Below are 12,797 nucleotides of genomic sequence, written 5' to 3' on the forward strand. Positions count from 1 at the left end.
AGACTGTTGGAAAACCATTTCAGGTGACCACCCATTGAAGCTCATTGAGAGAACGATGCCAAGAGTGTGCAAAGCAGTAATCAGAGCAACGGGTGGCTATTTTGAAGAAACTACATTATTTTGTTAAGTTCATAACTGTGTTCATTCATAGTTTTGATGCCTTCAGTAAGAAGCTACAATGTAAAAAGTCATGAAAATAAAGAAACTCATTGAATGAGGTGTGTCCAAACTTTTGGCCTGTACTGTGTATGTGTATATATATGTATATATAATAAGGGCCTGGTCTTAAAATAATGGAAAATTAATGACAAAATTAATAATAACAGAAAAACAAATATGAAATTGAAAATAACTAACCAAAAGCCCAATAAAATCTAATCTAACGAATTTCAAAAGATCAAAAACAAAAAACTCAGAAGAGTAGAACAATAATGTAATATTACAAAATTATTGCATCAGGACAAGTTAGCAAAGCTAACTTCTGCTGAACCGAGTGCTTGTATCAGAAAGAGTTCTGCATACTAGAGTTTAGGTTATGCCTGCCTGAACGCGAGCCTAAACCCAAGCCTGAACCCGAGACTGAACCCGAATTTGAACGCCAGCCTGACTGAACCGATGCATGAACTTGGGCCGGCTGAGAATATCCACCGCTTTCTTTGGGCCCTGTCAGGTTCGGCGAAAAAAAAATGGTCTGTGTTTAAATGTAACAAATCACACTGTGATTTTTGTGGTGTTTCACCAGTTACAGTTCATCCACGTGTTTGAAGCTAAACGTGTGGATTAATCGGAGCGCTGCGCACCGTGCATGCTTGCGGGGGGATTTAACACATCTATCAAGCAAGATGATGGATAGTTTTGGGGGCAGAGATGAAGAAGTACAGCAGGTACATCTCAGATTTGTAGTTTAATGCTCTACTAAATTAGTGGCTTTAAAACGGGCTCGGGGACAGTCTGGCTGGATTTTTTCCTGCCTACGGGCTGCATTTGACGGAAAGTCTAGCAGCTACTCAGTCAGACAACAGTGTCAGCATATTAATCACGTGCATTTTCCCACAGGACAAACCATTTAAAAGTGCAGATGAACTCATTAAAAATCACAGTGTCTGTCTGGCTTAAAATACTTAGGTACAGCTTAAGTAATAAATCAACATTCATTAAAAATATCAGTGAGAAGTTCTGTATGCTAAATGACAAATAATCTAGCAACAAGTAGACTAATAAGCTAATAACATTTAATAATAACAGAAAAAATGAATATGAAATTGGAAAATAACCAACTAATCTAAGATCAAAATGCTAAAAGAAATATAATCTAATGAATTTTAAAATATAAAATCGAAATATTGAACTGCAGCATTAGGCATATAATAAGAGAAAGTGGCTCTCAGTTCAGCAGCACTTAATTGCAGGTTTATTATTTAATTACGGTCATTAGTTTATACTAATTACAACACCTGAGCCAAATAATCAACTAACAACTAACAACTGCCCTCACTGAGGCAACAACCAACCAGAAACACCAATTTATTTCACTGCATAATAAAGAGGGTAAATGGTAAATGTGTTACAGCTGGTTCTGGAGTATCACTGTCCTGTTTTAGTTATTTTATGCTGTGACACTCTCAGCTCTCCTCAGTAAGGACAGTTAGTTCATTAGTTGGCTCAGCTGTGTTTAATACGCTGTATAGTTACGACCGGAGTTTGCTGGTGTTGAGCCAAAAATAGTCCCCAGCTGATCTCTGCAGCTGGGCTGGGAGGTCAGTTCACTCCACTGTAACATAAGCTTAAAGTTAGCATTTTTCTCATTACGACTCTTAAACGATCTCATAATTCTGAGGATCCAGTGATGTTCAGGAGTAAAATGTTAACAGAATAAAATGTACAGGGTCCTGAACTGATTAATTTACCACAGAAGATGACAGAGGCGTTTTTTTAAAACCCTATTCATTTTTCTCATAGGAAAAAAGCGCTTAGACACGGAAGCCGTACGACTTCAGTGGTCTATGGCGGCCACGCTGACACGCCAGCTCCTATGTGTGGTCTATGTATATAAGCTAGGTTAGCTAATGTTAAATAAATTTCTGTGTTAACTTAAATTTTTTTAGCTAATGTTAGCTAGGTTAGCTCATTTTAACTACTTTATTTTAGTGTGAAACGTTTCAGCTAACAGTAGTTAGGTTAGCTAATGTTTACTTTATTTTAGTGGGGAAGGTTTTAGCTAACATTAGCTAGGTTAGCTAATTTTAACTACTTTATTTTAGTGTGAAACGTTTCAGCTAACAGTAGCTAGGTTAGCTAATGTTTACTTTATTTTAGTGGGGAACGTTTTAGCTAAAGTTAGCTAGGTTAGCTAATTTTAACTACTTTATTTTAGTGTGAAACGTTTCAGCTAACAGTAGCTAGGTTAGCTAATGTTTACTTTATTTTAGTGGGGAACGTTTTAGCTAAAGTTAGCTAGGTTAGCTAATATTGATTAATTAATTTGAGTAGGGAATGTTTTAGCTGACATTATCTAGGTTAATGTTAACTAGTTTGTTTTAGTGGGGAATGTTTTTAGCTAACGTTAGCTAGGTTAGCTAATGTTAACTAGTTTATTTTAGCGGGGAATGTTTTAGCTAGGTAGCCAAAGGTAGCTTAAAGCCACAAGCTAACAATAGCCGGCTAACTCTCACAGAAAAAGCTTATTGACACATATACACAACCAAACAAAGCGGCTACTTTCACCCAAGCATATAATGTACAGAGAGAAATGCAAACCTTAAAGCAAAGCTAACTAGATCTTTGCAAAAGCAGCTTACATTAGATCACAAACGGCATCTAAATAAATGTGATTTTGATAACTGGATGGAGGATTCCAGAGCATGTGCACAGCACAACATAGCAGTGAAGTTAGGTACAGACAAGTGGGTATATTAAGTATTAAGTGGTGCTCACCACTTAGTTACTGGTGCTTACCTCTTAGTATGGATGCCAGAAAAAAATGTCCAACACACTCTCACTCTCTGCACAAATAGTGTAAATGTGTGCTTTTATTTTAAGAATGCCTTAATGCCTTAGTCCTGACCAGGGGTGTAGCAGCAAATTCTGGGCCCTGTATACTCTTAATGTCAGTGGGCCCCTATCCATGCCAGTACACAAGGAGCGTGAGCTCGGGCCCTGGATAGTCAGGCCCACTTTCCCCCCCACTACCATGCCCATGGTCCTGACACTGTTTACCTGAGATAAGTTTAAAGGTGCTCTACACTGTACGATTTGATTTGTGTAAATGGTGCTTAGGAACTGTGGTTGTAGGAGTTTAGATACTGTATCTGGAGTAGTGTTCGTAATCTGTATAATCTGCACTACTGTTAAATATATTGTTATTGATTTTGTTAAGGGTGTGAGAGCTTACACCTTTAACTGATATTTGGTATTGCTTTTCTTTTAATTAGCAATTCTTCCAACTAGTGAAGTTAAGAAAGCTTGGATTGAGCGATAATGAGATCCAGAGACTTCCTCCGGAGATCGCCAACTTTATGCAGCTCGTGGAGCTTGACGTTTCACGAAACGGTAAGGAGGGTGTGGGGGGATTCTGATTTTCTGGTTTGGAACTGTATACCACATTAAGACCATACTAGAAAAAAGAATGCTGTCATAAAGAGAAACTGACCTCTATGCTTTTGAATCTGCATGGTATTGTGGGATCAACTGCAGTTGATTAGGAATATTGTTACTGTGCTCATGCTTTAATAATCATAAACTAAAATAAGAACATTAACATATAAGTGTGAAGCTACAGAATACTCTTGTAAGGGGTTTGTGCTTCTACATTTTGCCCTCCCACAGATCCTGTCACACAGCAGAATGTTTTCGCATAGTTATATTTTATACAGTAGCTATCAAAATTTTGGACAGTCCTCTTTAGATGTGTTTTCTTTTTTTCATGATCTTAAATTTAGCATTGAAGACATTAAAGCTATACAGAAACACATGCATATGTATATGTTTTATATGTTTTATACTGGAGATTCTTCGAAGTAACACATTTAGCTGTGAAACTCCAGCTCATCCCAAATCACCGTCTCAGTTGGGTTTAGATCAGGGGATTAAGGACAAACACTTTTTTTGTTTACTATGTAATTCCGTATGTAACCCTTACAGTCAGGACGATAATTATCTCCTCTCTGGCAGTTTAATTTGAACTTCAAATGGCAACTTTACAACCAGGCCTCCATGTCTGACCCAGCCCATCGTAATTTGCGGAGGCTCAAATAGTCTTAAACTGCCTGTTTATCTGTTAACATGAATACTGCTTGCTATGTCTTTTTGTTAAACATTTACAGTGAATTTAAATTAACCCTAGACCTCATTCTGAATCTCCAGTTGAACGCTGTACATTCCTGATAATAGAGGAGAGGGTGGGCTGTCCTTTTTAATCAATTTTTTTTCTGTTTTAATTCAGATATTATAGAGATTCCAGACAGCATTTCCTTTTGTAAAGCTCTGCAAGTAGCAGACTTTAGTGGAAATCCTTTGACAAGGTAAGAAACAATTGTTTACCATTTCCTGTGCTGTCTGTGCATATATTAGTGGGACATTTCAGGAAAGTTAAGGTGTGCTGTGTTTATTTGCTGCTGTTATCACAGTTCTTGTCTTTGACCTTTTCAGTGAGTCCTGATACAGTAGCTATTGTCTATTTGTGGTCCTTTTTCCCCTTTAAATAAATCCTCTTTGATTTCTTTTTCTCTATTTTAATCCATCTCTGCTCATTTGTTTAATCAGATTTTTTGTAATCAGTTCTGTTATTGTTCTGACTGTGTTCATAACTATTGTGGGTTCTGATTTTAGGTAATTTCATGTATTTTTATGCTACTGCTGTGTAAAGTATTTGCTGGATTAGCAACTCTACCCTCCCACTGACTGTACAGTTGGCTTTAGTGTTACATTTTGGCTTAATATAACATTAATGGACTAATGGCTTGTTTGTGGTTATGTATGAGCAATGTCTTAGCTCTGTTTTTACTCTGTTTGTCAGTCAGCTCTGTAGTGTTGGAGCGTACAGTAATCTTTGGCAGCTCTCTGTTTTTAGTCAGCTTAAAGGGACTGTAACTGTCAGCTTTACAGCATGATGAGGAGTTAGTCTTTATTGCAAGCAAACATATACCAGTAAGAATTCTGCTTTTCTATGTGTGTGTTCTGTTGTTATATTATTATTGTGTATATTCTTAAATGTATGTGGACTAGACTGTTTCATTGATCATTTTTTTGTTGCCTTTGTGACTGAAATTACTTTCTCTGTCTGTTTCAGATTGCCGGACAGCTTCCCTGAATTGCGGAATCTAACCTGCCTATCCATTAACGACATTTCTTTACAAGCACTTCCTGATAACATTGGAAAGTAAGCATCAGTTCACCTTTTATTTCTGTCGTGCTGCTGTTATGATGAATATGCTTTTGTCCAGGATTAGTGCTTGAAAACTTTATTAAATCTGTTTATTAGTATCAGCATTGACTGATTAATAAGACATATTTTGGATAAGCTGGTCATTCACAGGTCAGACTTCATATTATATATTTTTTTATTGATTGATCTTTTTTTCCATAGCAGTTATTAATGTGCTTTTGCTGTCAGTTGACCTTTGGTATCATATAGGGATGGGATTGCATCTCACGATACGCTGATTTTAGCATTGTAACTCAAGTTTTTTTTTGCTAGATGAAAAATCTCAGAAATTGCTATTCTCTTTCTGTACTGTTTTTTGCTGCACTTGTCACCAACATGTGGCATTTCTGTGTATATTTCAGCTGTCTTGGCAGTGACACTGACAGCTGGTGTTTTTTGTGGTATTTTGGTCTTTTGTTTGGTCATTCTTATTTTATTTCTTTATTTCTGGACTGTCAGACACCTAGTTCTAACCACTTTCCTCAAGACAGCCCGTGCTCTTCCATAAGGAAATGTTGATATAAACCGTAAACAGTTTTGGCCGGCTTTCTTGAAACCCATTGTGGGTTGATGGATCAGCTCTGTGCGTGTGATGCTTCTCTAATGACGGAGGCATCTGACCGGCACAAGGCACAAGATATTTGTGTACTACTTCTGTTTTTCCTTCTCTTTATCCCTTGTGTCATCCCACAACCCTGTTAATTTCCTGTGTAATTTCCTCTTACTGCCTTAACTCTTTCAGCTCATCTTGCATGCAGCCAAATAGCGGACTCTCACAATCTTTAGTTTTTTGTGGGATAGTTCTGGGATTAACATCTAGATGCATTTTTGCTTTCAGCGTATTGGTAAAAACAACCATTCAGTTGCTTATAGATGGTGTTGTGGTGTTACTATAGATAGCTCTACTTGAGACTGGTTTTGCATAACAGTGCTGTAATTTGTTTTGTGTAATAATGGAACTGTCTGTGACTAACTGTGATAGATCAGATCCTTCTTTGTTTTCATTATTGATTAGGTTTTGGTTTCAGTTGCTTTTGAATTTTCACATGCAAAATAAAGCTTGCAATTAAGTGTATTGTTTACAATCAATATTCTGAATGCATAACACAGATTTATGTCCATTCAAATGTTTGTAGCTATTCAGTTATTTATTTATTTTAAATCTGGCACAGTCCAATCATAGTGAAGGAGGAGGAGATACAGGTGGGGCTCTGGATCTGAGCGCCAGTAGAGTCAGGCTTGTCACTGAGAAGATATTATTTATAGCTATAAATCACAATGCTGCATGCTTAATCCTGCAGCGTGCTTTCTTTTTTAGGCCATATTCACCCCCCCTCATTATGACTGCAATACAGATCCCACTAGGCCCTTCACAGCAGATTTTCACTGGTTGCTGCTCCAGTCACTGCAGAAAAGTGTTTCAACAATTAGGCCATGCAAATTAAATTACTTTCTCTCATGAGGTTTTTTGTTCCCCTGGGAGAAACCACTAGGAGTGATGGGTCACTGTGTTAATGTTCTTGTTCCTGAAAATGCTTTAGGAGCACTTATAATGAACCAATTCATATAATATACAATTAATAAAAGTGATAAAAATACTAAGTGTAAAAGAACTTTAAGTTTAAAAGGGTGTGAAAACTGAAAGCAGGCTGTGAGGATAAATGCTACCAATCCTTACCAATACCAGCAGGAAGTGCTAGATCAGGTTTTTTTTTAGCAGAATTAAATTACTTGTTTAGTCTATTGTTAAGTCTATACTGATAACTATGAATCTCTTTGTCCAAAGAAAATTGTGACTTTATGTAAAATATTTGATTAGTTTTTAGTAAAGCTGACGGACCGTGTGTAAAACCGTACTCTTGTGTGTAAAACAACTAATATGTCACTAAAGACACTGTTTCCCTACACTCTCCCTAATGCAGTGGTTCTCAAACTTTTTCTGTCATTCCCTATCTCAAAAGAAGGGGAAATTCCACGCCCCACCTGTCCCATATCACCCCAACAAAATAGTAATAAAATGCAGTCAGTTGTCTAAGACACAGAACAAACATAGCTACAGTTGCAGTGAATCCGAAAGCAAGAGTCGCCAACTTTTGTGATCCTTGTAAATTTGTCTGTTTTGTAACCTTAATATTGTACACAACTCTGGTTTGTGTTTCTCTGTTGTACTGTTTACACTGTTACACTGACATTTCAAACATCTAGGGCGTATGCCTGTTGCCCCTGTCTGGCAAAACAGACAAACATTAAAAAGACAGGCTTAAAAATTTTGCATTTCTTCCAAATCCTTGCGCCCCACTAGTTTTCAAGATCCAGCTTTGTGCAGCTTTTTAAATGTTCACTCCATCAATATTAATGACGGGAATCAAGCAGAGTCTAAAAAATTGTTGGGGATAAACTGAAAGAAAATGTGGTCAGTTAATGCTTAGAACCTGTTTCTTTTTCAGCCTCTGTAACTTGGTATCACTGGAACTCAGAGAGAACATGTTGACATATTTACCAGAGTAAGTAGATCACTAAAAGACTGTAAGCATTTTTAGTTACCAGATGTCTAATTGCTCACATGCCTGTTTTCTGTTTCTCGTGTCAGATCTCTTTGTCAGCTAAACAGACTTGAAGAGCTTGATCTAGGGAACAATGAACTGTATAATTTGGTAAGTTCCTCTGCAATGACTTCATTTAAGAACTGGGTGTTTTAGCACATGAAATGTTGTGAATAATTTGATTCCGTTTAAAAATGTGTTAATGTTTAATATTATTAGTTAATGTCTTTCCTGTTTCTGTTGATATGATTCAGCTTAGTTTAAGCCAGTGTATTTGCTGTGTGACTGGAGCACTCTTAGAGGCAGTGATGGCTGCAGTGGAATGTCTGTTCACAAATGTTCTGCATACCTCTGCATTCCTGTGTTTGTTGGGGAAAGTCACCTGTTGTTGCTCAGTATCCCTCCTGAACTGCCTGTTGATTTCCAGCCAGAGACAATAGGATGCCTTGTCAGCTTAAAGGACCTGTGGCTCGACGGAAACCAGCTGGCTGAAATACCACCGGTAAAGAATTTTATTATTTATTAAATTACTTATATGATTACTTAATGAACTTATTTAGTGACTTCTGAAGGCAATTGGCTGCAATGGATTTTATTTAGGGCTTTTAACCTGAACTTTATTAATTATCAAAAAAATGTTGAAATGTTGAAGTTGTGGAACTAAACCTCTAGGTGATGCTATAACCAGCAAAACATTTTCCCGCAACCACACATTGTTCGATTACAAAAAAAATAGACAGGGTGATAGGCGTTGTCCTGGATCAGTATCTATGACTATGATGTCATAGATGTCAAAAAACATGCCCGCCATCGGCCAATCAAATCTCAGCATGTACTTGACAGCCTTATGACCACGCAATTTGATACACATGTCCACGTTTTGACTCACTAATAATTCTCCAAGTATGACAAGTGTCAGACACTGGGGGCGCCATCCTTGAATGTTAAAAGTCATTCTACATCCAAACAGGTCTAATATAGTCAGGTGTATTGCAACGCCAGCAGTGGAAGCAGTTATATAAACTTGGATGAAAAAGGCATTGGAGTGTAGAGTGAGCAACTGGTCCGAAAAATATTCAATTCAATTCTATTTTATTTATCACAAAGCAGCATTACAGAGAAAAACAGGTCCACACAACTTATGTACAGCACCACAGAGATGCCAATTACTGTGGTGACAACAGTGGCATGGAAAAACTCCCTTACATTAAGAGAAAGAAACCTTAGGAGGAACCAAGAGGAACCCATCCCACTCAGGTCGACCCACTCAGTACAAACAATTAACAAACAAATAACAGAACAAAACAACAGTAGATAATGTGAGCTATAGCTAATTAACAGGTACTAATTTATGGATGTTAAAATGTGATGGGCACATAATGGAGATATATGGATAATGTAGAAACAGGTACTAATGTAAAAAGGTAATGATCATATAATTGATAATGGAGAGCTATGGCTAATATAGAAACAGATTCTGAGTATGTTGATGTTGATCAGTGCAGGGTTGAGGAGCAGGAATGTAACATAGTGGGTAGTGGAGAGACAGGCTGGGCAATATCAGCAACAGGATACATGTAACATAGAGGGATAAAGGACACAGTAAGGCAGAGAGATAGAAATAGTTTTGACTGGATTTATGTAAAACAGAGAATATAAAGTGCATACACATACATGCATGGACCCACATATGCATGTATACACACACAAACACATTTAAACACACACATACTTACATGTGCATATGCATAAACATACATACATACATATATGCATAGACAGATCACATACATACACAGACACACAAGTGCATACACAAATAAATGCATACACACACAGACACTAATTCAAACACACATATGTATACAGACACACACACTTATATATGTATCTGCACATACTACACACACAATATACAAGTGGATACTTTACATATCTGCACATATATAGCCGCCACCCGATAACGCGGAAGATCTGTCTGAGCAACAGGTTTTCCGTACTGGAAGAGCTGGATGACGCCACTCCAACAAAACCCATCAGAGTGAGCTCTCCAGCCAACTTCACCCCCGCTCCATCCAGAAACTTAACCGGGCAGCGGGCCGTGCCTGGCCTGCAGAAGTGTGGCTTAGCTCCGAGGGACTCCCCCACCTCCAGAAGACCTCCCGGCCAATGTCCCTTCAGGACCCACGCCCTGAACGATCAGCCTGCACCCCGCTCTCCCCCGCGAGAAACTGCCGATCAAGCACCGCTGATCACCGAACCACGACCTCATCGTCTACCCCCGAGACAGACCCGCAGTCCTCAACCAACCACCCTCGTGATTGGAGACTTAATAGTCAGAAGCATTCACCATCGCTCAGCTGCTGTCCACTCAGTTTCTGGTGCGAAGGTCTCGGACATTATGATGCTGTTTCCAAGTCTTCTGAAAAAACACCACTCGGTGGAGAGGATAATAATCCATGTTGAATGTAATGACATCAGAAACCAGAGCACAGAACTGTTAAAAAGGACTTCACATGCCTGTTATCCTCCATTCAAGACTGTGGTAAATCTGTTTTTATTTCTGGACCAATTCCTTCGCTAGGAAGAGGCTCAGGTCATTTAACAGACTTTTAAATCTTCATACCTGGCTTCAGAATACCTGCGTCTCCCAAGGCTTGGCTTTTATAGACCATTTTAACCTCTTTTGGAATCGCCCCTCTTTCTATAGATTTGATGGGGTTCATCCCAATAGGCTGGGTGCGCAGATTTTAGGATACAATATGTTTTACTCTGTTTTTAAATTTAAATGACTACCCAAGACCTACACTGCAAGTTCAATTATACAAGTAGTCATTAGTAGTAGAAGCCCTAGGACCAGCATTTTTACAAAAAATGCCATTAATGTACAAAAGTTTAATGTTTTTAGTAATTGTAATAATCTTATACACATTAAGCTATCTCATATTACTGTAAACCAAAATGAAAACTGTACAGATAATCCAATAAGTAATCTTAAAAGTAAAAAAAAAAAGAAAAGGTTTAGGTATAATCCATTTAAATATTAGAAGCCTACTACAGAAAGATAGAATGGATCATCTTGGACCTCAGGTTGGGATCTTGCAAAGATAGCGGCGTAGATTTTTTTCTCTCCCGCTCAGCTCTTTTAAACCGAATTATTCTTACCCTAAAACACCCCGGTGCAGGTTCGTGTACAGCCTTTGATAAAGTATGGAGTCCACAGAGAAAAGAGGTTCAGAAGAAAACGCCATGGAAATTGCATCTCCTTCTTCTAAAAGTGCAGCTAAGAAGTCTAGACGGCAGTTAAAGCTATCCGAGGAGCAGGACACTTAGGTTCAGTATTTACAGTCCCTCAGCTCCTCTGTGGACAGCCTGAAACCGACCTTGTCGGAGCTTAGCATGGATGTTAAGGCTATTCGCAACGACATGGATAACTTCCGTACTAATCTTGTGAAAATTGAGTCTAAGATTTCCATGCTAACTGCTTCGCTAGCAAAGCTGGGCAAACGCACAGACAATACTGCAAGCAGCTCAAAGACAAGACCGGGACGGGATTAAAGAGGCGAACGATGGTGTTTCGAAGCAACAGAAGTGGCTGGCAGAGCTGGAAGACCGCAGTCGGTGCTTGAATCTCCGTCTGGTCGGACTACCAGAGAATGAGGAAGGGGGCGACGCCATCGCATTTCTTCAGCGGCAGCTCCCGGTTTGGTTTCCCTCGCTGGCCGGGAAAAGTTCGTTTGAGATTGAGAGAGCTCATCGAGTGTACTCCGGACAGCATAATTCGGATGAAAATAAACCGCGCACACTAATTTTCAAGCTGCTCCGCTACACCGACAGGTAAGAAATTTTAAAGGCTTACCGGCAGCCCGAAGGTCCTGCATAACTCCCAAACGCACGTCTTCTCCTCTCCTGAGGAAGCCCAGCGTTTCGCTGATTCGGTCCACTCTGCCTCTGCTAACTCCAGCGACAGTGTAGTGTGATCTGGTACAGTGGCCTTGTTTTTCTGGTGTGAATTTGATGGAAATAAGTGAGGGGTTTTAATTACTGTGGTTTTTCGAGTGGCTCATATATTGTTGAATTTATCACTTAGTACTTTTTTATTATTATCTTTTTTGCATGTGTAAATATTCTAATTTCAAAAGTTATTATAAATAGAGATGCCTTTTTTGCGCAATTCCAACAAAGCTAGTTTCTCTTTTGGTTCTATTCCAGCTTTGCAGTGCATATGTTTTTGTATATTTGGATTCTACAACACACACTGCAATTTAACACTGGGGGCTATGATTTACTACAGTTTACTTGGTTCACATAGACTCACCAATATTAGTATTGATGACTTAGTACTTCTCTTTACTATTTTTATGTATTCTTGTATAATTATTATTGCTGTATTATAAATGGTCATTCAGTGTAATATTATATCCTGGAATGTGAATGGTTGTAATACTCCTGTCAAACGTATTAAGTGCCTTGATTTTTTATACCGTAAAGGGGCAGACATAGCTTTAATACAGGAAACTAATTTGAAGGCCAAAGATGTGTACAGATTGCAAAACAAATATTATAAAATTAGTTCTGGGTATTCTGTTTCTAATACTTCATCTGATCATTTAAACAGTTTTTTGTCAGATCTTAATTTATATGATCCTTGGTGCCTTAACCATCCAAAGGATAATAATTTTTTTTTTCACCCCGCTTTAAAACTTTTTCTAGACTTGATTATATCTTTGTATCATCTAGTGCAATCAAATTAGTTACTTTTAAAGATATTCTTCCAATAACTATTTCAGACCATAGTCCTGTAGTTCTTAGCTGTACATGCTACAACTCCC

At 38.2% G+C, this 12,797-nt stretch overlaps 1 protein-coding gene across 1 annotated transcript in view; it reads left to right on the forward strand.

Annotated features, from left to right (window-relative positions):
- lrrc1 (leucine rich repeat containing 1) overlaps window positions 1–12,797 on the forward strand; it is a 101,477-nt gene that overhangs the window by 35,629 nt on the left and 53,051 nt on the right. The window contains exons 2-7 of the mRNA XM_022685034.2: window positions 3,432–3,549; window positions 4,442–4,520; window positions 5,288–5,377; window positions 7,870–7,926; window positions 8,013–8,076; window positions 8,393–8,467. Coding sequence (XP_022540755.1) covers window positions 3,432–3,549; window positions 4,442–4,520; window positions 5,288–5,377; window positions 7,870–7,926; window positions 8,013–8,076; window positions 8,393–8,467 — 483 coding nt within the window. The remainder of the gene's footprint in view (window positions 1–3,431; window positions 3,550–4,441; window positions 4,521–5,287; window positions 5,378–7,869; window positions 7,927–8,012; window positions 8,077–8,392; window positions 8,468–12,797) is intronic.

Source organism: Astyanax mexicanus, chromosome 7, assembly GCF_023375975.1.
Source record: "Astyanax mexicanus isolate ESR-SI-001 chromosome 7, AstMex3_surface, whole genome shotgun sequence".
Classification (NCBI taxonomy): Eukaryota; Metazoa; Chordata; class Actinopteri; order Characiformes; family Acestrorhamphidae; genus Astyanax; species Astyanax mexicanus.